This window comes from Diospyros lotus, chromosome 7 (genome assembly GCF_014633365.1).
Source record: "Diospyros lotus cultivar Yz01 chromosome 7, ASM1463336v1, whole genome shotgun sequence".
Lineage (NCBI taxonomy): Eukaryota > Viridiplantae > Streptophyta > Magnoliopsida > Ericales > Ebenaceae > Diospyros > Diospyros lotus.
Window position 1 is genome coordinate 4943975 of NC_068344.1, and position 27786 is coordinate 4971760.

Genomic DNA, 27786 nt, shown 5'->3' on the forward strand with positions numbered 1-27786 from the left:
TTTGCCAGCAATCGATGCCTCTTGGCAAAGGTTTCCAGTGACAATTCATGGAGTCTGGCCTGTTCCGCGGCTTGCCCTACTGATGTTGGGTGAAGCATCTTGACCGTAGGTCGGATCAAGTCATCCAACTCGCTGATGAAGCTAGATACAAAATAACTTTCATCCAGGGATTGGTGAGCTAGCGACAGTAGTGATCGTAGCTCTTCGAATCGTACCTGGTATTCCTCCACCGTTCCCCTCTGTTTCAGCTTATTGAATTCTTCAATAACGTCCATCCTGGTCTTCTCCCCAACCCGACTACAGAGTCCATTAACGAACTCCGACCAACTCCACTCAACCCTGTCCCAGCTCCAATTCTAGAACCAAGCGTCTGCTACATCATCCAAGTACGCAACTGCGATGTTCACTTTCTCTCCTTCAGCCACCCAATATTAGTAAAAAACTCTATCACACCGCCTGATCCACCACCGCAGCCTATCCCTTTCGAACGGAGGGATGTCCATTCTTGGTCCTTGTAACGTGAAGTGATTTACACCTCATCCACGGTTCAGATTAGGTTGATCAGTCTCCATTCCTTCTTCAGTCTCTCCATGTTCGTTATGTCTCCTCCTCTCCCTTGGTGTCATCAGAATTGGCGCCGAAAAAGCTCTGGGAGGAAAATCCGTGGGTAAGCTGGTGTGCGGTTGTTGAGCAAAAAGGCTTAAGGCAGCACTCAATTGTTGATTAAGCTATTGGCTGAGCCCCGCAATCTCCTCCCGTAACCCAGTCACTGCTCGATCCACTGTCCTATCCAAATTAGTAGCGTATTCCGATCAACTTCGATTAATCTCCTCCTGCATGTTTCGAATGCCCAGCTCTAGTAGATCCAGTTGGTCCTCCACCTGCTCTCGATACTATCGCATTACAGCCTCCATCGCATCCAATCTAGATTCTGTCTGTTTCACCCTAGTGCCGTCAACCATCCTCAGCGCTCAGGTCGCCGTCTCTGATACCAATTGTCAGATCCTCAATTTGATTAGGAACCTTCTCGTAATTGAGAGAAGGCCGGTTAGGCAGGAAGGAGAAAAGAAGGAGGGAAAAGAGAGAAAGAGAGGGATTGAGAGAGACAGAATTTGAGAGAGGAAAAGGAGGGAAAAGATCAATGTAGAATTCTCACATGATCCCTATCCTCGGTAGCCTTCTTTATTTATAAGAGAGACGGTTATTACATCTTCTAGAACAATCAAGTTGCCAGCCAAGTGGCCATGTGCAGTTAGCTATGATTCCCTACAACCTTTTGTTCATACACCCGAGTAACTACCCCAACTAACTGAAGGACTAATTACAAGATTACCCCTTAGGCTGTGACAATGAAGAACACAACAGTAAGCTTGTGCTCCATAAAACTTATCTTCCATATTCAATTGTACATCAACAAAGACATTCATGCAAGTGCACACTCACATACAGGCATAGATATTATTATGAAAATGTCCCAGCTTATTTGTTTAAGCAAAAGAAAAAAATTACAGATTTCATTATCATTTTTCAATAGAATATACATTCAAATTGCCAAGATAGTTATGTTTTATTAAAATGATACAAAAATATTGACCAAAAATAAGATTTCCGGGAAATATCAATCAGACTACAACTCCTCTCAAAATAAATAGATAACTAAGAAAAATAAAAGTGCAGTATAAATTTGCATACAAAAGAATGACGAAAAATTTTCTGACTTATAAAAGATAAGCCATTTGGAACAAAATACAACTTCAAAATAAATAAATAAACCTCTAGTGCACTCTCCAAGAATATCAACTGAAATGATCACTTGTTAAGAACATTGATATTAATTGCAATATACACTAACAAACCTTTTTTTCAATTTCTTAGCACCATGATATCAGACTCTAAGAAAATGTCAATTACAACTTAAAACAGAGAAATTATTGGATAAGAAATGCAGGGGTACATCAGCTTCTTATTCTTCCTGATGTGTGAGTCTTCGGGATCTGACAACAATCCTCAAGAATTCGATAGAGAATTATGGAACCAATCAAAGAAAAGAGGGGGAAATGAGAGAATTGAGAGAGAGAGAGAGAGAGAGAGAACAGAAATGAGGGAGAATTCAATGAGACTCAAATTCAAATTCTCGATACCTCATTACAAGGGAAGCGGGTCCTTATATACTGGATCCCGCCAACCATACAGCCTTATTTACATTACTGTCCTTTCTAGAATTAGCTAACATCTTCTAACAACCCTCACGTGTCACCTCCGCCTATACCTCTACCTCTACCTCTAGATCATGACATGATGTTTGCACATAAACAATTGGGGCTATTTAGTAATTTATTCAAGAGAAATAGCTGTAGTGACAGAAAGAATAAAACATTATTCCTTAGGTTATGAGCACTATCACTTCAGAAACAGAAAGGATTCATACAATTGAAAGGGACTAATTATTTTCAACAATAAGCTCCCACATGCAGCCCAACTGGTACTAACTTTTGGAACAGGGAACTACTTCAACTGATGTGTCGGCCAATGAACTTGAGAACATTCTGACAACTTGTACAAGTAACAGTCCACATACAGACAAACTGGCACTAAGTTTTGGAACAGGGAACTCTTCATCTTATGTGTTGGCCAACAAATTTGAGAACATTTTGACAACCCATATGCAACCCAACTGGCACTATGTTTTGGAACAGGGAACTGCTTCTTCAGCGCCAATGAATTTGAGAATATTTTGATTTTGAACTTGAGTTCAAATTAACTCTAACGTGTCTCACACAATGCATGAGATAATCCATCAGCATGAGAACAAATCATCTGTGATAAAATTGCAATTCTGATAGGCCAGAGCAGTTCTGGCCCAGGTTATAGAACTTAGTGACAACCAATTGCATTCCTGAAATTTTCATGGAGAGGAGAAAGGTGCATTTCTTAAATTGATCACTAGCAATGAGCTAATGGCATCTCTAGCATTAGGTACTGTCACATTAATTGGGGAAAGATCAAAATAGTACAACATCAATGTAACTATTGATAAGTATGTCAGCCTTCTTAGATGTTCAATTGTAATATGGAGGCTTCAATGAGACTAAGCAAGGAATATCATTATTCGAAGACAATTCAGTTCAGTCACTAGATACAATGCAGGCCAACATTTACACCCATAATGCAGGCACTTAAATGGGGAAAATGTTGAGTAATCATGAAATTAGCATGGCTTGTCATAAAAAGTAATTAGGCAAAGGCAAGATGAAAATGATCAAGTCAGCTTACATCCACCCTGATAGACATACCAAAATGCAGGGCATTTACAAGTCCAAAGAAAAGAACTAGGGACATTACAATACTGTAAAGATGTTTTGCTTCATCCTTGCACTATATGTTCAACCAAAGATGAGAAGGATAATGTCAGTTGTACATGAACAAGTAATACGTACATAAAAGTCATGCTATACTTCTTAAGAAACTATCAGCATCAGTTCCTTTGTGAACATCCAAAAGCTGTGCCAACTTACCAGATTAGGAGCAGCCCAGCCAACAACAGCAGAAAGAATAGTCATCACCTACAGATAATCAGATTTTTTTTCTGCTTGTAAGGCATAAAGAACTGTGGACAATATCAACATCAAGCCAATTTAGATGGGGAAAAAAGGAAGAAAAAAAAAACTTACTATCAAAGCTGCCAAGCAACCTGAGAGGACAAATCTCCTAGGGTGGCGCATAGCCAAGATCTATAAAGAAACATAAAAGTGTCAGGTACGCTAGCTAAAAGACAATTGAGAGAAAGGTCAATACCTAAAATAAAACAGCACCATAAAGCATGGAAAATGTATGTATAAGGCAAGCAGTGAATCTTTCTATTTGACAAGCCAAGTGCCCACCAGATTCCAGGAATTTGTTCAGAAACTAATGAATAATGCTTCTTGTGGAACGCACTAACATGTGGTTAGACCTTTAAGAGGAAAAAAGTCAGGTTGTACGATAATGAATTTACTAAGTTAAGGTTTCAATCATTTGGATATCTGCTTCTTTAACAGTTAATGAAAAATAGGAAAGTACATGATACTCAAATCCTTCAACACAAATGGAATCAAAAACTTGCAGTTCAAATTTAACTAGGACCAGCAAGCGCAATGAGGATAGAGCACTGTAATATTACAATATTATAATTCTTGTTTGGTTGGTGGGGTGACGCAACGTGTAACGCATGTGTGAAGAAAACACACCAAAATAAACCCTTGAAAGAACAAATTTCAATTACCGAAACTTGGCTTTCAAGAAAAAGCAAAAACAAGACTGTTTTGTTAAGAACACTCAAATAGGTTGCTGAAATTTGTATTGAAAAAACTTGATTACAACTCCTAACTTCTAGGTATATTTATAGTGTTTGGCTAATGCAAATCCATCTAATATTTGTAAACAAAATCCAACTAGAATCCTAATAGAAATAAACCCCAAGTAAAAGTCAACTAGAATCTTAATAGAAATAAAATCATAATCAAATATGAAATAGAATCCTAAATCAAGTATAAACATGAAATAGAATCCTAAATCAAGTAGAATCCTAAAATATATGAAGTATTAAAATACTATTTACTACTATTTCAGTGCTATTGTTCCGACACTATTGTTCCGGTTTAGTAGGGTCGACCTTGGATCGGGTCTTGATTGGTGACCGCATCATGGGGGAAGGCCCAAGCACCCCAACTTTAACAGACATCATTGGCAATCATCTTCTCCAACATGTACACATTAGTTAACTTTCCCACCAATTTGAAGTGTTTTTCTGCCACTGAAAGGAAATAAAAACCAAAGAAAATCCTCCATTTGCTATACTAATGGGCTTGCTTAGATGCTGAATCCAAACTTTATAGAAACTCGAGTTTTCAAACATTGGATCACAAGTAAAGTAAATGTTCCTTAAATATATGCCACCGTGGCATGCATAAGTCATTTGTTTGACGTAAATGCATAATACCAGACCATGTTCCAAAAACCCCTCGGATGCGAAGAACGCTTATCTCTAATTTAACAGGTCAATCACTATATGTATGAAAATGGCTTAAAACCGTGTTACTCTTAGAGGTATGTAATTAGACAGACGGCCAACTTAAACTTTTTGCTGAATTATTCCAAGGGCAATAAGTACCAATAGGTTCACCCAAACTATTTAAGAAGCACATACGAAAGAAATTGTTTTAAAAAAATACCAAATGCTCAACGTTCATCTCCGGCACATAAATTCCCAGATATTTTTAGTATCGATTCTCCAACCACTAATTAGGTGGAATAAAACACTTTGTATCAAGTCACCAAAAGGTGATTCTACTACTATAACATCAAAATTAGCGAGCCTGGCCACTGTGTAATGTTAGGACTGAGGGGTATTTTTGTAATAAGTAGAAGGAGAATGGAAGGCGGGAGAGGAGGTTACAACTAACTAACCTACCTATGAATAAATAAGGGAAGAATGCAACAGAAAGGCAGTTTTTGGAATGAATACAAACTCTCTTCTTTCTCTAGTCTATTCTCTCATCTCTCCCTATCTCTTTCTTCTCTCTCCCTAAATCTTTTCTAACGGAATTTCCCAGAAATTCCGATTCATCTCCAACCCATTTAAGGGGCTGGACAAGTGGTATCAGAGCTAAGCCATCCTCGGCGGCTTCTGGCGTGCAGTTAGAAATTGACGGAAGGTCCGACTCAGCAACAACGAAGGCATGGCGGAAGGAACACGCCTGAAACAACTGGAGCTTCGCCTGGAGAATCTTGATGGATTAATGGGCCAAACGCAAGAAGATGTGAGGGCCCAACGAAAAGACATGGCGATCCAAAGGGAGGATATGGCGATCCAGAGGGAAGATTTAGCTGCCATCAAAGATAGTATACGGGAGCTGGAAAAGGGCCAAGAACGGGCCGACTTTTATGGGCAGAAGATAGATCGCATGTTTGCGATCATATCGACATGGCCACAATTCCGATCGCAAGAAGAGTCGGTTCCAAGAATGGAGACAGACGTAAGAGGCGATGGAATATTACCGAGACCAGGAGGCACGGAGGAAAGGTATGCATGCGAACGTGAAAACCATGGCAGGAATTCCGAGTCAAGAATTGACGGGGGACACCCGCCAACGCCAAGATTGGAAATTCTGATCTTCGATGGATCAAAACCACGTTGATGGGTACGACGGTGCGAAAGATTCTTTGAATTGTATCGGATAGGAGAAGAACAAAGAGTGACGATGGTAGCGGCCTACCTGGATGATACCGCGGATGCATGGTATCAAACTTGGAGGCAATCAGAAGGGGATGGGTGACATGGACCAAATTTTCCAACGAACTGTGTGGTCGTTTTGGCGAACGGAATTTGGCGGACACGGTGGAAGAATTTAACAAACTGAAACAGCAAGGATCGGTCGAAGATTATTTGAGGCGGTTTGAGGAATTAAAGGCGTTGATAGGAGCAGCTCATCCGAGCTTGCCCAAGTCATACTTCGTATCGAGTTTCATCAGCGGACTCAGAGACGATTTAAGATCCGTAGTAAAGATGCTAGGGCCAGTGTCGGTAAGACAAGCAGCAGAGAAAGCACGTCTCCAAGAAGTAACATGGGAGGCAGTATTCAAGAAGAATAGGCCATGGCCGCAAGAAGGGTCGGCCGTCAACAGAGGGGGAATTTCTTTCGGAGGAAGCAATTTCAAACCAAGCATGGGAGGAACAAACCAAGGAGGCGTTAAGAATGGAAATGGAATAGGAACAAACAAGAATACGACAATGGAGCAGAAGCGCCAATTAGGCCTATGCTTCAAATGTGGGGAAAAATATGGACCTGGCCACCAATGTAAGAGATTGATGTTAAAAATGGAAGCCTTCGATGATGAAGAGGCAGAAGAAGATACAAAAGAAGAGCTGCAGATTGAGGAAGAACAAGAGGATGATGGAGGACGAATCTCTTTTCACGCGTTGAAAGGGGGCCCTACAAGGAAGATCATACAAGTTAAAAGGCAGGTAGGAAAACGAAGACTAACGGTGCTGATTGATAGTGGAAGCACCCATAGTTTTGTGAATAAGAAAACAGCCCAAGATCTCAAGTGTGAAATGACCAGAACCAACCCACTATTAGTAACTGTCGCCAATGGGGACAGAATGTACAGCAACCATAAATGTTCGAATTTTAAGTGGGTAATGCAAGGAGTAGAATTTGTGGCAAACTTAAGAGTCTTGGAGTTAGGGGGATGTGATATTGTATTGGGGGTTGACTGGATGAAGAATGTAAGTCCTCTAACATTTGATTTTAAGAAGCTGGAGGTGACAGTGGACGTTGAAGGCCAAAAGCTGACACTGATGGGAAGCCTAGATCAAGGGGAATGTAAACTAATATCGGGAAGGAGGTTACACAAGTTAATGAACCGAAAAAGGGAGCAGATTGCAGAATTATACTCTATTCAGGCAATGGAGTATGAGGAGGAAGAAGATGACAGTCCACAGTCCAGGGGAACAGCAACAGCTACACTGCAACTTCTTCAAAAGGTAAACACTAATGATCCCTTGCACTTATTATTGCATGAATTCCAGGATCTCTTCCAAGAACCGACTACCCTACCACCCCAAAGACCTTTAGACCATGCTATCCATCTTAAACCCAACATAGAACCTGTAAACATTCGTTCCTACCGATATAACCCTATCCAGAAAACTGAAATCGAAAAACAAGTAAAGGACATGCTAAACAATTCTATCATACAACCCAGCCAAAGTCCCTTCGCCTCTCCAGTCCTCCTTGTCAAGAAAAAAGATGGCACTTGGAGATTTTGTATAGACTATAGACAGCTCAATTCCCTTACCATAAAGAATAAATTTCATATTCCTATCATTGAGGATTTATTAGATGAGCTCAATGGTGCTGCCATTTTTTTCTAAATTAGACCTAAGAGCTAGTTATCACCAAATTAGAATGAGACCCATTGATATTCCTAAAACGGCTTTTCGAACACACCAAGGGCTTTATGAATTCACTGTCATGCCCTTCGAATTAACCAATGCACCAGCCACATTTCAAGCATTGATGAACCAGATTTTCAGTCCCTACCTTCGCAAATTTATACTTGTTTTCTTCGACGACATTCTTGTTTACAGCCCATCCCTACAAACTCATCTATCCCACCTCAGAACCACTTTTGAGATCCTGCGAGTTCATCAATTATATGTCAAGATGTCTAAGTGTACATTTGCTCAAGAAGGGGTGGAGTATCTAGGCCATGTCATTTCAGCTAAAGGAGTGAGTACAGATCCAAAAAAAATAGAAGCAATGGTGAATTGGCCGAGACCTAAGAATGTGAAGGAGTTGAGGGGTTTCTTAGGCTTGACTGGATATTATCGGAAATTTATCAAAGACTATGGATTGATTAGTCAGCCTTTAACAGAGCTGTTGCGGAAGGACAGTTTTCATTGGAATCCTAAAGCTGAAGCAGCCTTCGGAATTCTTAAACAAGCCATGACTCAAGCCCCTGTTTTAGCTCTCCCAGATTTTTCAAAACAATTTGTGGTTGAAACAGATGCTTGTGATTATGGGGTGGGAGCAGTTCTCATGCAAGAAGGGAAACCTTTAGCCTACATAAGCCAAGGGCTAGCCCCCAAACATCTAGGCTTGAGTGTGTATGATAAAGAATTGATAGCAGTATTAGTAGCAGTGGAGAAATGGCATCATTATTTAGAGAATAATCAGTTTGTGATTAAAACGGACCACGAAAGCCTTCAATTTCTACTCCAACAGCGATTACACACTCATTTACAGCGAAAAGGCGTTTTTAGACTATTGGGATTGGATTATACAATTCAATATAGAAGAGCAAAGGAGAATTTAGTGGCAGATGCGCTGTCCAAAAAAGAGGAAAAAGGAATTTACCAAGCTATATCAACTGTCACTCCTGAATGGGTGAAAGAGGTGGTGAGAAGCTACGACCAGACACCTTAGTTGCAAACATTGTTACAGCAGTTAGCGATAACACCTAATGCACAGCAGAATTATACCATGGTTGGGGGACTCATCAGGTTCAAAGGCGCATTGTTATAGGGGAGGATGACCAGCTGAAGTTACAAATTCTGAAGGCTATGCACGGATCAGCAGTGGGTGGACATTCAAGGATAAGAGCCACTTATTATGGGGTGAGGCAATTTTTCTATTGGCCAGGATTAAAGAAAACAGTGGTGAAATATGTGTTGGAATGTGATATATGTCAAAGATGCAAGCATGAAACAGTGGCCTTACCAAGTTTATTACAGCCACTACCAATTCCAAATCAAGCATGGGAGGATGTCTCAATGGATTTCATAGAAGGCTTACCAAAATCGGAGGGAAAAGATACAATTTTGGTGATTGTGGATCGCTTAACTAAATTTGCTCGTTTCATGAGTTTGACACATCCATTTACAGCTCCGGAGATGGCCAGATTATTGTTGGATTCAGTGTTTAAAATTCATGAAATTCCCAAGACTATTGTGTCCGATAGAGACAAGATCTTCACCAGTAAATTTTGGCAAGAATTATTCAAGAATTTGGGGGTGGGTTTACACTTATCTACAGCCTATCATCCAGAAACAGATGGACAAACAGAGAGAGTAAATCAATGTCTAGAAGCCTACATTCGCTGTATGTGCTTTGCTAGGCCTAAAAGTTGGCACCGCTGGCTATCACTTGCTCAATGGTGGTACAATTCTACATATCATACAGCCATTAAACGGACCCCTTTTGAAGCTGTGTTTGGGTACTGTCCACCGTTACTTCCTACCATTTCCAGTTCCACTGCTACAATGGCGGATGTGGAACAATATTTCCAAAAAAAGAGAGAAGTATTATTGAAACTTAAAAGAGAATTGGCGACAGCCAGGAACAAGATGGTACACTATGCAAACAAAAACAAAAGTGAGCAGCAATTCAATGTGGGGGATGCAGTGTTTTTAAAGTTTAAACGATTTTTACAGCCTACTTTTACTAAAGGTACAGTCTCCAAATTCAGCCCCGAATATTTTGGGCCTTATACAGTCATGGAAAAGATAGGAGAGGTGGCCTATCGGTTGCAGCTACCAGAAAACGTGAGGATTCATCCGGTATTTCATGTATCGTTATTAAAGAAGTCTAGAGAAGGAACAACAACCAGTGAAGCTTCACTGCCACCACCAGATGAAGAATTATCAACTGTTGTCTTACCAAGGATGGAAGAGGAATCAGAGGAGCCCATTGAACCTCGAGCAATCGTAGACAAAAGGGTGATCTATAGAGGAGCTGCCCCTATTACGCAAGTGTTGATCCGATGGTCCCATCTACCAGCCAACTTGGGAATACCTGCCAGACATATTGACAAGATTTCCCCATGCTATCAGTTTGCTCTAAATTCTTGAGGACAAGAATTATTTTATCGGGGGGGGGGGGGGAATTGTTAGGACTGAGGGGTATTTTTGTAATAAGTAGAAGGAGAATGGAAGGCGGGAGAGGAGGTTACAACTAACTAACCTACCTATGAATAAATAAGGGAAGAATGCAACAGAAAGGCAGTTTTTGGAATGAATACAAACTCTCTTCTTTCTCTAGTCTATTCTCTCATCTCTCCCTATCTCTTTCTTCTCTCTCTCTAAATCTTTTCTAACGGAATTTCCCAGAAATTCCGATTCATCTCCAGCCCATTTAAGGGGCTGGACATGTAAGTCTAACATTGTAAATAATAATAATAAAATTACCTATCAAATAATAATAGTAATAATAACGACGATAAATAAAATTACTTATCAAGATTAAAAACAGAAAAGCAGAATCGTGTCCGTTCTGAAAGAAAAGAGCAATAATCTCAGAAAGGCCTGAAACTATATTAGAAAAATAATAGAATTGATTCTCCACATTGTGGGCCCCTACAATTCAGGAACCAAGTTCTTATTGTCCCCAACCAAATAGATTACCTGAACAAACAATAAAGAATAAAAGCTTTTATAAAAAAACATAAATAGATTATCTGAATGCAATTAGCCTTCTTTAATGCCTTCCGGCATTTTTACCGTCCTTCCAAATCACTCTACTGATAGCAAGAAAGAGGGAGAGAAAGGTGAAGCAAATGTAGCTGAATTTCACGAATAATAGCAAATTGCCTCACAAAGCGCAGCAGAATTTACAAGAAAGAGGCCGTCAATGATTGTGGCTAGCACTCACAAGTCACGAGCGCACGACGTAAGCAACAAAATAAATTTACAAATCAGTACAAAACCAACTTCGAACTAAACAAAACAGCAATACAAGAGAGAGAGATAGGAACTAACGGCGGCAGCGAAGAACGTCTTGTCACCGATCTCGGACAGCACGGTCATGGCGAGCGACTTCGTGAAGCCCTAATCACCAGAAAGCCCGCCATTATAGCCCACTCGATCCAAATCACACGCACACGCACAGAAAAGAAACACAGTAATTGTGGAGAGTTAAAAGGACGTATACTTGAGCAACAGAGAGGCCGCTCATGGTTGCTGCAGAGGAGAACGAAGCGGCGGCCTAGGGTTTTGGCAGCGAGAGATCGGAAGAAGACGGACTGCAAGTCAGACTGCACAATGGCTACAGTCACACACATATATATATGCATTCATGTGCTTTCTGATCTCTGACCCGGTGGCCTATGGGTTCGAAAGTCTCCCAAATGAGCTTCGGTGGCGACGAGAATATAGCGATAAAAAAATAATACGATGGGGGAATAATATAACGGGATAATGTGACTTCAGGCCAAAATGGATGATTGATTTTGACTTTGAGTCGTTACGCTTTTAATGTTTTAAATTAATTAGGAATAAATGGTAATAGTTATTTTTGAGTTTTGATATAATTATAATTTAAAATTATTGTTCACTATTTTATAAATAGTAATAACCTCTTTTATTGTAAAAATAAAAATGTCATGGATATTTATCGCACCACTTTTTATTGGTTAGACACGATTCAACAGACCGGCTCAATCGCCAGAAACTTAATAAGCCCAAGGCAAAGTTCATTAGAACAAAGTTACACATTGCTAAAACTCGAGCCTAGACCGCGAAATCAAGCAAGCTCCTAGCGACGCTTCGAGTTCGCTGGCCTAACCAAGCGAGCTCTCAGCAATGTTTCTAGTTCGCTGGTCTGATTCTTTAACTAGCATAACAATAAAGTCACGGAACAACCAGAGGTAGAGACCCACCTACTTTATCTAAAGCAAACCAGATCCCTGGTAATACGGAGTCTACTCTTGTTTTTTTTTTAATCGATAATGACATATTGTCTCCATAATATTATCATATTATTTTAGATTTTATGTAATTGTAAACACCCCTCACTATAAATAGAGATCGAAAACTATTGTACAAAATGGAGAACAAGAAGAATAATATAATGTTACTCTGCTGAAATATCCAGAGAATAGTCGTAAAGTATGCATCATTCTGGCCGAACCATGTAAAAACTTTTCATGTACATTCTATTTTTTTTCTCCTTCTTACATTTTGGCTTATTTTCTCATTGCGGATCTACGAATCACGGTCGACTAATTCTGAACGTCGACAAAAAATAAATTAACTAAAAAAAATAATGAACCCAAATGGGTTTCATCCTAACATGCAATGAAACCAAATATATTTTCATCACTGAAATGCATCTTAAACCAAATCTAAGTTCGAAAATGAGAGAAAAGTCTCGTTTGAGTTTGAATGACACACATAGACAAAATATTTGATCAAACCCTACCTTTACACAAAATTTAATTCAAACCTAAATGGAGAGGATTTTGAACCCTTTAAAGCATAGAGTGAAAAAGATAAAGGTAAAAAGAATAAGGGTTGTCTCACACTACACGAGAGTAGAGGTGATTGATACTAACAAACGTAATAGCAATCATTACGGAGACAGTTGGATCACAAAAGAAGAAGGAAAGAAGAAAAAAAAGCACATGTGGAAGAAAGCAAGTGACAACACACACTAGTGATCACCAATGTGAGAATGATAAATTTTTAAATATAATTTTTTTAATTATTTATAAATAACAAAAGATATAAATACATAGAAGTTTAGAATTCATGTAGCCGATCCCACATAGTAGGATAAAGGTTGGATATGTTGTTGTTGTTGTGTTTGACAAGATTTAACTAATGAAGATTCCTTATTGGAAGTCTTTTCGGTGGCCAAGAGAATGAGTCAATAAATATAATTGAAAAATGTTATTGGTATACTTTTGTGCACACTTTGAGCTACACAAAGGTATACTAATGATAAAAAAATTCCTCATGAGGCGCATAGAGACGTGTGAGTCGCATGTTGACGAGAGATATTTTAGTCATAATACCTCTTTATATAACTTAAGATGTACAAAAGTGATGTATAAGTAACATGATTCAATGTAATTTATGTCATCACTCACTTGAACAACTAATGGGGTGGCTGGCTTAGTTTGATCGTTATTGAGTCAGGAAGTATTAAAGCATATCTATAATTAGCTTGTGTAATACGCCAAGCTGTTGCAGCTTGTAAACGGAAATGCCACTTCCACATTTAATTTTGATTCTTAAAAGCGTTATTTATTTATTAATATATTATATAATATATAATATATAATATAATGATTATTGTAGAGATATAATAATAAATTTATAATTGTGGGAGAGTCATCTCTTAGGTTTTTAGGAAATTATATGATAAAAAACAACTGGGTGCACAGCATATCTCCCATGCGAGCTCTTCGATATAAAAGTCAATCTCAACTAAAAAATAAAGAACTATTGTGGTAACTTGTATAAGAGTTATTGTCTAACTAGAAAACATGGGTTACCTTTATTTATAGAAGCTAAAACTGACAAATAAAAAGTATATGTATCTTTCAAGATCTTTTGTTCTGATTTTCAAGGCATTAATTTTGAAAGTTAGTTGGTATACTTCAATCGAGACCATATTCAAAGAGGCTTAGGGAGACCTAGACGATCCTTTATGGTTTCCTCTTTTATGCTTTGGTTTTGTTTATTATATTAGATCTAAACTAGAGTTGGAAAATGGACAGCTCAACCCGTCTCTCGCTTGGCCCACCCATTTAGTGGGGCGGGCTGAATTTGGCCCACGAGAGAGGTGAGCAATGAGAAATGAAGGCACAGCATGACTTTGTACCCCTTAATAAACGAGTTAAGGCAAGCAAGGCAAAATCATGGGAAGCAATTTGCTTCCCTATAATGATTTGCAAGGAAGCAATTTGCTTCCTTGTAATTTGATTTGATTGCATGTAGGTCGTGCCGGGTTAGGTCATTTTGGTGGATCGGATTGCTAGGGCCAAGTTGGTCTGGCCTGTTTGCTATAGTACCGAGTCGGGGTGGACTAAGCTAGGAGGCAAGCCATTTGCCAACTCTAGTCTAAAGCTTTTAGAGTAAATAATAATCCAAGACACATCAATATTAATATATAGTGCGATTTTAAATATTAAATTTAAGTATTTAAATAATATTTTTATTCGTAAAATCTTTTACTTTCTTTGACTAGCAGGATTCGTATCACAGCATGGTTTCTTTCAAATAAGATATCAGGAATAAATTTATAAATATGTATAAATTTGAAATGTCCTTATCAATTTATATACTTTAAGTAATAAATAAATCGTTTTATTTTATTAACAAAGAAAAAACAGTCCAGGAGAGTGACGAATGAACCTTCCCCTACAAATAATTGCAGCTAACATCACAGCTAGTCAAGCGAGAAGCTTCCATTGTCAATCCATACAGAATATAAAGGTGCAAGAGGGTCCAGAGAGAGTCCCACCAAAACAAAGAAGGTTCAAGACAGAATTATACAATGTGGAGGTGACCCACGGAGCTAGCTTAGCCTTTCACGCCATGGAACTTATCTGGTTGATTGTCTCAAAGATCAAAGATGAAGGTGGTGCCCTCTTTTCAATTTTAAATTTTGAATTTATTTTTAATTTTATATTTTAAGTATCTATTTTAAGATTTTTAAAAACGCGTTATTTCTATCATTCTAAAAAATTATTTATCAAAATAGAAAATTAGAAAACGCGTTTACTTTGTAATTTTGAAAAATTATTTTTATAATATTTTATTCAATAAATTTGATTCAAAATAAATGATAAATATTTATTAATAAATTATAAATTTAATTCAAAAACTTTAAACTATAATACAAGAAATAACTAAAAACAGAATAACAAAAAAAAATTAAAATCTTTAAAAATATCAGACTTTAAACATCTATTAATAAATGAGTAAAATTACAAAATAACATAACATTAATTTATCATAGGTATAATCCAAAATCTTAAAAATATCTGTAAAAAAATTAATACAAAAAAATCATATTACATATTTAGTTTAATATTCAAATAAAAAAAATAAAAAAAACAAAACAAAGAAAATCAAATCGCATAAGGGTTTGTGATGGGGGTGGTTATGTCGGACGGTAAGGGGCGGTGAAGTTGGACGACTTGCAAGGGTTTGTGATGGGGGGCGGTCGATGGCGATGGTTGCGGTGGTGGTGGCAGAAGCAGTCGACGACGACGATGGCGATGGCAATAGCGGGCCAGAAGAGAAAAGAAGAGAAAGAAAACAAGGGGGTGATTAACAATGGACACGATGCAAGGGTTTGCGATGGCGATCGCAGAAGTTGTCGACGGCGGTGGCAAGCCAAAAGAGAATAGAAGATAAGAGAAAGGAGACTGGGGGCGGTCGACGACGGATGCAATGCAAGGGTTTGCAATGGGGGGCGGTCGACGACTGTGGTTGTAGTGGCGGTGGCGGAAACGGTCGATGGCGGTGATGGCAATGGCCGTGGCGGTCAATGGCCAGAAGAAAAATGATGAGAAAGGGGAGAAGATATGAGAGAGAGAAGATATGTGGCTCTCTGGAGTGGGTTTGCGCAGTGGGTAGATGGAAGGGGGACGCGTTTTTCGCATTTTAGTGTTTTAGGTTTGCTTTACAAAAAATTTCTCATTTTCGAAAATATATTTTTGAAAATAACAAAGTGAACGCGTTTTCAATATTTTGAAAAATTGAAAACTCAAAACGGGCATAAAACAGCAAAAAGAACACGCCCTAAGTGATGTGAAATTACAACTTGTAAGGTATAAGTCAAGTGATTGGATAAACAATATGTCGGTGTCAATTCGATAGATTGTGAGTTCGATTCTCGTTCTGCGTAAGGGTCAAATGCACAATCTGTAATTTATCTCTCCTAATGTAATTAAAGGCACGAGCACCAGGAGTCACGTAAGGGCGATGATCCCAAGTGATGTGAAATTACAAATGATTCATTAAATCAATTATAATTTAATTAATAGTTTGATTGTGGTTTATTTTTTATTTAATTTGTAATAATTATTATAAATATATTTTTTTTATAAAATTAAAACTGAAGATAAGGTTAGATATATTATTGAAAAAATTATAAGTTCGTTATAAAATCAAAATAAAAAAATAATATTTTTTAATAATTTACCCAATTAATTATGATATTTGATGAAGTTCTTAAATTTTATTTTTTATCAAAAGATAAAAATTTTACTTCTATCTAATCAACTTAACTTGGTATTTAGTTATGGCCTGTGTGGATGGGAGGGAATGAGATGTTCTTTTTAAAAATGCTTAATTTTGATATTTGAGATAATATTTTATATTAATATATTATATATTTATATTGATTTGACACATAATATATGAATATTATTTTAAATATTAAATTTAAGTATTTAAATAGCATTTATGTTTTGATTAGCATGGATACCATTTTATAAAGTAAGGGGTTTAAACATTTCCCTCTTCTTATATAATTTTTATGGAGGGGTAATCGAATTGGTTGAATTGTTAAAATTGAATAAATTAAAATTGTATAAAAAATAAATCAAATAAATATAAAAATCAAAGAAAACAAAAGCAAAACAAAATTGAACAAATATGAAAAGTCTGAATCAATTGAAATAATCGAAAATAAATATTGTTATGGGTATTTTTTGGACCACTTCTTATGGACTATACTCGACCCAGAAGGGGGGCGAAGTACGTCCCAACGGCCACGACGTCAGATGCATTCGGCCCCACAGAGGCGCTTATTTTCTTCATCTTGTCCGCTTGGGCCCGCTGACCAAGCTGCGAGGTCGGAGGGATTTTCCTTTTGCTTCCAGAACCTTCCTCGTAAGCCACGGATTTCCCGCAACTCGCGACAGTCTCGGCTGCCCTAGATTGCGAAGAGACGCCAGCATAAATGGACCTTGAGGGAACCACGGCCGCTGGTGCAAGTTCAGCACCAGGAAGACGGAGGGGGTCGTGACTCGAACCGGCTGCTTCAGTGCGGGCTCCAAGCCCTTGGGCCTTCGCAGGGGAAGATGATGCACGAACAGCCTTGGGGACGTTGGAGAGTGCAGAAGAACCGGGTCGTTCGAGCTAGAGCCTCATCGCCTCGGATGGTGTCGGTAGCATTGTAACGGTAACCTCACCGCAAGCTCTGCTCTCCCTAACCGGACTCCCGTCAAAGTCAGCTTCGTAAAAAATCGACCTTATCTCCCTTTGGCCACGTATTCCGATGTCGCCTTTTCTGACTTCATTGATACCAAAGGGAGGGGCGAGCTGATAATTGCAAAGAACGGACTCACAGAACTTGTAGTCGTCTTCGTCAGTCTTTAAGTCCGAAGCCGCTTGAAGATCTTGCGGTTCAGAAATGGTTAGTTCAGGCTGCCATCGGGTGACGTCTGTAAAATCAGAAAGACATATGAAGGAAAGATAGGAATAGCCGAATTGATGATTACAGGTACCAAAAAAAAATGAGAGAGTGGGGGAGTGGGAAATTACTACTCACTCGGCATAAGAACGAAACTAAAGTTGTTGAGGTCTTTGAGAGAGGAACAAGACAGGTAGAACCATTGGGACTTGTAGTCTCCAACGTTAGACTTACCCTTGGCCCTTCCCTGAGGCAAGACTCTCTTGCAGTCTGAGGAGCGAGTTGCCATGTAATGCAGCCCGTCCTTGGTACCCTTGAAAGAATAAAGGTACCTAAGTACTCTAGGAGTTGGAAGAGGAAGTTTGTTCTTTTTGAGAAGAAAGGTAAGGGAGGTTATTTAGGCGTACGAATTAGGCATCAACTGGAAAGGAGCGAGCTTAAGGTCGTTCAAAATATCTATGAGGTAAGGCTGTAGTGGACACCTAAAACCGAACTCTAAGTGTTGGGGGCTAATGGCAACAAACCCTATGGGGGGAAAGCTGCGTGGTCACCAAGGGAGGGGACCATCAGACGAGTCCCGCAGGGGAGGCGGTATGTGGCGGCGTGCAATGTCAGCTCGCCGATCGTTAGCCTCGAGGGATACCGCTTAAAGATCTCACGAGCCGCATGCTCCTCAACAGATCGCTGGGTTAAAACAGGGGCAATACATTGAAAAGCTCTCTCAACGACCTCTGAACGAGATGAAGCCACGTCTTGAACAATCCGCGGCAACATCATTCCTCTTTGCCCCGAAGAGCTGGAGATGTCATCACTTTCTACCCTGTAGTTGTGGCGCTTCTGACCTAATGTCGACATCTAAAAAAAAAAAAAGAAGAAGAAGAAAAGAATTAGAGCGTCGAATCAAAGCTCCTAGAGACGCCTTCTACATGTCAGGTCGCGCGCTTCGGAACAGGGCATGACTCGAAAGAAAAAAGAGAAGCTAGGGTTTCTAAATTTACCAAAACTCCTAAGATAGGCGGAGCCCACTTCCATAGACCACCCTGCCATTGCCAAGCGGTAAGGTACAGAGGCGGAAATAATAAAAAGGATAGAAGCAGAGCCGAAGCACACTGAAGAGATATGAGGAACTCACTGTTCTTAAGTTGATTGCTGCAAAGATCACGAACAAGAACCAGTTGAGAAGCTGGAGCGGAGAGGCTTCGGGACCGACGGTGATGGAGTCTCGAAATCAAAAGAAAGCAAGTTACAGGAATGAGGGAAATCTTTGAAATAAGACGGTAAATGGGGAGCCAAATAACCCCCTTTCCCCTTTTATAGCTTAGGACACCCGCCATTGGATGAAGTGACCGATGAGCTTCCCCAGATCCAATGGCGGTGCGCGAAAGCGTGGGGAATACGGACATGATGATTAGTAGTTATGGGAAACGTGCACATTAAATGCACCGCAGACAAGACGTACAGCGCGAAACAGTGTGATTTGAAACAATTGGGCGGAAAGCTGAAAAGACGTATTGAAAGCCGAAGCAGCCAGGCATGTGTCAGCTCCCAGCCCGAAGGTCGCACTGCGAGCTGGGGGGCTTAATGTTACGGGTATTTCTCGCTCCACTCTATGTAAGCCGGACTTAACATGATGATTCGGCCCAAACGCTCAAGGCCCAATAAATCGAACCGAGCTCGTTAAAGCGAGCTCAGATAGTGCTGAACCTCAGGGTCAAACATCGAGGCCAAGCAATCTCCTAGTAGCATCTCTAACTCTTTGGCATATTCAAACGACCCCCAGCTACACTCTGGGCAAGTTCCCAGTGACTTTCATAGTTCGTCGGCTTAGCCCGTCAGCTCGCATCACAGAAGAGGCGTGTGTTGCGGCATACCAGCAAGCCAAGGGCAGCCCTGACTAGACCCCTTGGGCCTGTTCTCTCGGCCCATTTCACCAACCCATGCCAGTCCCATCCTGGCCTTCTTGCAACAACATTATTACAGTCGCATCTGGATTTCCAAACATCCCCCTCAGATCCCACTCTCATTAATGACAGATCTCATCTGCATTAATGGCAAATCACATCCTCATTAATGAGGGTCTCGTCGACACCTCGCCGTGGCAGGAACACCCCCGTCGACTACTCCATCCCATCACCTCTACACGTACGGAGCAGGCAAGAAAGCTTTTTGTTGATATATATATCAACATGCCCTCTTAAGGGCCGGGGTACGGATTCTTTATGACTAACCTAAAAACATCCAATATATTTGCTTACTCGCTCACTAACTTGGGCATCGGAGTATTTGGCAGGGACGGGTGGTCGGCTTGGCAAACCAGACTGGATACCTCATTGTTCATCTCTCGAATCTATCATATCAGTGCGGGTCAACAAATCTCTGTCGACTAAATCAGAATGTTGACAAAATGTAAATTAAAATTCTTAAATATGAGTAAGAATAAGTTTTTCAATAATAACAAAACTTTAAAAATATGAATTTTGATTTCTTCCATAGTTTTAAAAATGTGATACCTTAAATATTAATTAGTATTGAAAAACCCAAGTATTTGACAATCTTAAATAATTTTTTATAAATTTGTTAAGATATCACATTTTCAATACTATAATATAATTATTAAAGTAAAATTAATAATTAATTAATCACTACCTTTGATTTAATGCAAGTTTTTAAGGGAGAAAATTCACCATTGATTGACACTTGGCAAAATACTTTGCTTGACTATTCTATTTTAATATTATAATATATATATAGAATAAAGATATAAAGATAAGATTTTAAATAAATGGATAATTTTCTATGATTTAATTAATAGTTTAATTTGTTTATTAATATTTATCAGAAAACTCATGCAAATTTAATACAAATTTTAGAGGCAAAAATATATTTGCAGATTTTTGGAGGGAAAAAAAATTGCAAACTATTATACTTTAATATAATATATTATATATTATTATATTATATAAATATAAGATTTTATTTAATAGACAATTTTTGTACTTAATTAATACTTTAAGTGTCTATTCATATTTCTCATAAATAGTATTTATTTTTGATTGATTGAAGGATTAATTAAATATTTAATATTAATTAACATAATAATATATTGAAAAATTCATGATTAGAATTGAAAAACTCATGTATTTAAAATTTATTATTAATTTTATTATTAATTTTATAGTAATTAGTACTTATTATTTCAAAATAATTGAAAATTTAAAATTATTAATGTAAATTACTAAATGTAAATAATTAATACAATAAGTTCTAAATGCAAATTATTAATGCAAGTTTTGGGGGAAAATTTTTTTTTTTAGACTATCCTACTTTTAGATATATATAAAGATGCTAATGAATGCTCTAACACGTATTAAGGTATAATAAATATATTTTATTTCTAAATAAGATGTTGTTATCACACTTTATTTTTAATGTTCAAACACTCTTAGTAATAAATATATTGTATTTTAAAATATTCTATCAACCAAAATAATTATTTTATATTTAAAAATAAAATAAATATATATTTTTTTATTGAAAATCATAACCAATGATAACTTTCCTTTGTGTTAATAAACCAAATATTAACTCTTTCTAAACTTCAAAAATATCCTTATTCCCCTCTATTAATTTTATTTATAAATAAAAAATAAATATTATAAGTGATACTCAATGTGATCACTGGCAAGGATCTTGGATCTAGAGTTCAAAGTAGACCAAACGTCTAAGTAAGATATCCAAATTTATCGATCGATCGAGAGAAATTCATTGTTCTTCTTCATCTTTTTTATTTTCATCAATAGATTGTACCATTGTTTAACTTGTGCCATTGTTAGTGAGGGACCCAAGTCTCGGGTCTCAAGTACAAACTAGACTAGATGCATAGGTTCTTTTGATGGAACTCATACGAATCGATCGAACTTAAATTTAGGTTAATTCAAAGGAAACTAAAGAGAAGGGAAACATATAAACAAATAGAGATATAGTGAAAGTAATTTACTTCGGCATCATTGTCGTAGCTCGTCATCACTTTCCTATTTGACATCTCTATCTCTTTTGCTTTCAATACAACTCTATTGTAAATCTATAATGGCTTCGACCATTGTCAGACAAAAAGAAATGAAGGAAATAAAGAGGGGGATAGAGAGAGAGAAAAAACAAATGAGGATGCCAACGTCAACTGCTATCGAGAAAGAAAAGGATCAAATAGAGAAAAAGAAGTGTAGAGAGGAGACAAAAAATAATTAGGAAACTTAAATATAGGGGCAAAATAATTAATTTTCTTATTTTGTTAGGTGAAAAAAAAGGTGCATTATATTTTTAAAAATAGATAAATGGTTGGTGACTTTTATCAAATCTAAAGAGTAGTTTATAAAATCTATCATTTTCTCGTAGTTCGCTTTGAAAAATTGTTTTAAGAGTTTTTCGGGTTCAATTCAATTTTTGGAAAATTACGTTTTTCAAATTTTGATTTTATATTTATTTATTTTTCAATTTTAGCCAATTTTCTATTTTTGTATAACTTTGGATAAAAAATTATTATAATCTCTTACCATTTTACCAATCATTTGAAATTACTTATATGACTTTCTTTTTATGTCTTTTAGTTTTATTGATTGATTATTTTTCTGGGACAAGCAAGGCTGGGCTTGGCTTCAAAAACTTAACCCAAACTAGCCTTCCTAATCTAATAGATTGGGCTTACAATTTTATAAGCCCAACCCAATAGCATTATAATTTTTGGGCTCAGTCCTTTCTATGTTTGCATTTTGGCCCCTTTAAGGAATCCAATAAAATCAAAACGATGTGCTTGTATTTGCTTTTTTTTTTTTTTTTTTGTAATTTTTGAATTTAATATTAGAGCTTCCAAAAGATTACACAATTTACATACATATATAGTTAGTTTATTTAAATTTATGTACTCTTAGAATAAAAATGACATTGTTTGATAATTAAAACCTTAAACACCACAAGTTAAATTTTTGTAAGCACAAGAATTTTAGTTCGTGAAATATGTTTCAACAATTAAGTTGGTACTCAATCTTTCAGAAGTAAGCAGAAAGACAAAATAGCGAGTAGGCTTTTATCGATAGTCCTTTACCTGGCTAAAGGAGATAGCGTTCATATAACACAATCTAGAATAATTCGATTGAGCGTGATTTCTATTAAGACTTCTTTTATGATATAATTTTGATTATGACCTTGAATGGTATCTAATTCGAGATTTCCATGCCAAATAATCAAAATATTGGTGACACGTGATACTTTATTAATAAATAAATATATATTATTTTAAGATTAAAATAATAATTTTTTAGAAGTACAAAAGAAATGGTGTATGATGGCAACTCCTTTTAAGGCACGGGAGGGATTTGAATACAAAATAAAATTTCACCAACTTGAATGATGAATTAAATAAAACAAAGTCAATGTGAGGAGTATTTTGTTCTCCTCTAGAATCAAGGCTGCGGATAGATTCAACAAGCTGATTGATTAGCCAAAGAATGTTGTGATAAGTGGTTCATATTTTCTTGTCGCAATGATTATACAAATATCACCAAAAAATAATCCCAGACCTAATCAATAAGTTTTTCAATCTTCAACGTTCAATAGCACTATGAATTAAATAATAATAAAATAAAATAATTTATTCTACTCGTAATTGGTAGGAAAGAGTTGTGAGAGAAATAGTGGTCGGCGATTAAGTTTTGTATATACGTGAAAGAAAATTTAGATATTTTAGTGTTCATATATTGCACGTTTCTAGTGAAACGTGTAATTGAGTTGAAAACATATGATTAAATAATATAATTAAAATAATAATTTTTTTTGAATAATTATCTAAAAAAAATATAAAAGTAAAAGAATGGAAATATAAATTTGAAATATATATATATTGAATTGGCAAGAAAAATGTCAAAAAATAATAGTTATTAACTGTTATACAAGTGAGTTTGACGCCTTCTACGGTTGACTGGAAGCTTGGAACATTATGATTATAAAATGAAAATAAAAAGGGAAAGTGATATCATGACTTTTGATGACGTGGAATTCATATGGTTTTGAGTAGACTTCAATGTCTTTTATTTATTTATTTTATTTTATTTTTTCTATAAACAAGTACAAATTAACAGAAAAATTACAAATCTTTTTTTTTTAAGTGAAAAATTACAAATCTTAAGGTTAGCATTATTAAATTAAATTCGTAATCACTGAACCTTTTAAACCATTTTTAGCTTTTTCTATCACATTATTTTTCTTTTTCTCCTTCTTCAATTCAATTGGGATTTGGATTTAGCGAGAGTATAACCAAAACTTAACCTATTTGTCCTATTCAATGCAAAGTCCCTTTCCTTTACATGACACTTTTACTTTTGTTTTTTATATCCATTTATGTCTCATCAAACCCTCGTTTTTTCGTTTGAGAATTCAATTCACCAGAACCTTTTAAACCCTTTTTAACTTTCTCTATCATATTATTTTTCTTCTTTTCTTTCTTCAATTCAACTGGGATTTGCATTTAGTGAGAGTATACCTAAAGCTCAAACTATCTGTCCTATTCGATGCAAAATCCCTTTCCTCTACATGACACTTTTTACCTTTATTTTTTATATCCATTTATGTCTCATCAAACTCGCATCTTTCTATTTGAGGATTCAATTCCCCAAAGAAAGAAATTATTTGTATTCTCTTCTATAAAAGAGCAAAATTGATTTTTCATGAACGACCCTACATCAATCAGCATAATAGTAGCCTTAGATACATTAATGTCAGCAATTTCAATAAGGGACACAATAATCAAACTAGTTGTTGGTGTTTTTGGTAAGGAGAGAAAAAGAGAGTGAGAGAAATTGATGTGATAACTATATGAATGAATATTTTTCATTTTAAATTACCACGTTAGTAATTAATGACAAAAATGTAATGTCGGTAAATTAAAAACAAATACAAAGAAATGTTGGTATTTTTTATATAATTAACTAAAAAATAAACAATTTAAGTACACAAGTAAAAAAAATATTATTTAAGTGTGGTTATTGAGGTACAATAAGTGCATATTATTTTTAGACAAAATGTATTTATTATATATAAAATATAATAATTATAATTATAAATAAGTATAAAAATATATATATACTTATTTGTATGCCATAAGTATATCAAATATAAAATATATAAGCAATAGCTTATAAATTTAAATTTTTGAGTATTGAGATCTCATAATTAAAGTTACAAAAAATATAGCTTAAAAAATGTTGAAATACTTTTTGAGTCAATGTTCAAAATTTTGACTTTTAATTGATATAGATTTTATGCCTAATAAGCGATTTCAAAATATGAAAACTTTGATAATTGTGTAAGTTCTCTTAATTTATTTTAATGAACCCCTTGGGTGCCAGCTGTCGCACATATTTGAGTGTTTGAAATACTGTAAAGTCATGAATTTAATTCTATTTTCATGCGAAAATGTGCATCTTTTCACAAAATAAGGCCCCCAAATTTCAACCCATGATTCACATGTCAGCATACCTTGACTAAAGGCAATGTGAACTATGAGTTTTTGAGTGTTTGAAATACTGTAAAGTCATGGATTTAATTCTATTTTCATGCGAGAATTTACATCTTTTTACAAAATAAGACCCCCAAATTTCAGCCCATGATTCACATGTCCGCATACCTTGACTAAAGGCAATGTAAACTATGAGTTTTTGAGCCAAAGACTAATTGTGATCCAGAGATTCCTCAAGTTTTTCACGACAAAAAAATATTTGAATGATCTTTAAAATATTATTTAATATTGTTGATTTTGTTTAAAATTTTTGATTTCATATAATGTAGATGACAATTTTTATAAAATTGTCTTATTAGTACACTTCTAATATTCACTTTCTGTAAAATTTTGCCTTTCACTTCCTTCCTCGTCCAGGAAATCTTATCTCTGACCTAAAATTCTAACTCTTTCACTGTCTTTAAAGAATTTACTTAAACTTGTTCATCATTTTACAAAAATTATTGATTAGGTAAATAATATTTTATTATTAAAATAAAAAAAGTTAGACATGACTTATGGGATATAGAGTTTACAAAACCGAGCGAAAAGAGTTTTTGAAAACAAAGTACGAGACCTAGTCTAAGTAAGGAAAGAATGTGTTCGAGTGCTAAAACCTTTATTATTTTCCAGAGTTATGAGCCAAACCACAAGAAAGCTGCCCCACTCTCTTTAAAGGAACCCTACTTCTTACTTTGAAACAAAGGTGTACGAATAATAATAACAATAAAGAGGTTGATTATGGAAGTAAAAAAAATAAAAATAAAATAAAATAAATAATTAAAATTCATTATTTTTGGGTAAATTATTAAGAACATGCTAAACTTTTGTGTTGTTTTAATTTTGTAATGAGTTTTCAATTTTGTCTATAGTATATTGAATATTGTGTTTTACTTTGATTTTATGTTATAATAAATTTTTATTTTTTAATAGTATACATATTTATTTATTTAGTTTTAATTTTATAATACTGTAACCCTTTGTCTAATTGCGTCATTAAATGCCAGGGCAAAAGAAAGGTTGGATTTTGTAAAAAATAAATTCTACAACAAATTCTATTTGCACCATCTCTTTTGCTTTTCATAATCACATTTTATAATTGCTCTTTACAGCCACCAATAATTACTCTTTGCATCAATTATTTTCTAAAAATACCATTTAGTGTACACAATCATCCCACTTCTTCTTCGCACACACCATTATCGTCCATTATTGCTTATGGTCGCGTTCTCTCATCACAAAGCTCCTACCGATAGCCGCGTTTCTTGTAAGCACCCGTCATGTCACATAAACCCCAGGGTTTGAGGTTTTGAAAGCACCCCAAACCCCAGAGTTCGGGGAGCTCCGCATTTTTTGCGGCTGTCGGTGGAAGCGACGCGGTCGCCGATAGAAGCTTTGCAATGATGGGGCCGTCGATCTTCTCCCATCATTCCTGAACTCTGTCATTATTCGTCGCCATGGCCATCGATCTCTTTCCCCCCATTCTTCCTTGATGGCTGACAACTTTTGTGGCTGCTATTAATGAAAGAAGCCGGCGACGATGATGAACGAAAATGAAGATGAGGCGACTGATGATGAGAGGATAAGAGATAAATTCCAGATCCATGATTGTAGAGGGCAAAAATAGATTTTTGCTTAAGGTTATTTTAATCCTATTAAAATATGACTGTGGAGAGCAAAATATCGAGTTACAAATAGAATTTCCCATTAAATTTATTTTTGGACTAAATACCCCTGTATCCCTCATTGTGTGTCTGTCTTTGTCACCTATTTCTTTTTTCCATTGTTGTGCCAAACTTTATACTACTATCTGAATTATAATCCAAACCTTTTTTGGTGTAATTTTATTCTAATATGTTGTTTTATTTATATTTAGTTTTATTTAAATTATTAAATATAATATATTTAGTTAATGCTTAAATTTTGAAACTAAGCACAAAATTTATTCTTAAAAAATTTATGGTGTGTTTTATTTGTTGTTTTCAACTTGTTTTGAGTTTTCAATTTTTCAAAATACTAAAAACGCATTTATTTTAATATTTTTAAAAAAAATATTTTCAAAAACAAGAAAAATTTTTATAAAGGAAACCCAAAATAATATTTTATTATTTTAGGTGTTTTCGGTCAAAATATGTTGGAAACACAAAACATGAAAAATGCTCCCCTCCCAATCTTAGCCCCCAATGTCCATATCACTCATATGTCTTTTTCTCTCATATCTTTTTCTTATTTTGCCTCATTTATTCTCTCTTCCATTCCTTTTCCAACCTCGATTGTCGACCGTGCCCGTCATTTGTCATCGCCATGAGCTGCTGTCGACTACGCCTACCACCACTACCGCCATCACCACTGTCGACTGCCCCCGCCGTTCGATATTGCTAGTCTTTTTCATCTCTCATCTCTCATCTATCATTTTCATTTTCTTGTTGATTTTTGGGTATGTTGGTTGATGAACCCTTGAGTGTCGAGTGGTTGCCTCAGATTGTAATATCCCGAGAATTGGAAAAGAAATAAATGATTATTAATTTGGTCGAGAGCAATTAATAA

General features: G+C 36.2%; 1 protein-coding gene across 1 annotated transcript in view; it reads right to left on the minus strand.

Annotated features, from left to right (window-relative positions):
* LOC127806085 (GDT1-like protein 4) overlaps nt 1-11687 on the minus strand; it is a 38875-nt gene extending 27188 nt beyond the window's left edge. The window contains exons 1-4 of the mRNA XM_052343091.1: nt 11472-11687; nt 11300-11368; nt 3672-3731; nt 3516-3563 (exon numbers count right to left, since the gene is read on the minus strand). Of these exons, the coding sequence (XP_052199051.1) occupies nt 3516-3563; nt 3672-3731; nt 11300-11368; nt 11472-11495 (201 nt within the window). The 5' untranslated portion in view covers nt 11496-11687. The remainder of the gene's footprint in view (nt 1-3515; nt 3564-3671; nt 3732-11299; nt 11369-11471) is intronic.
* Nucleotides 11688-27786: the final 16099 nt, after the last annotated feature.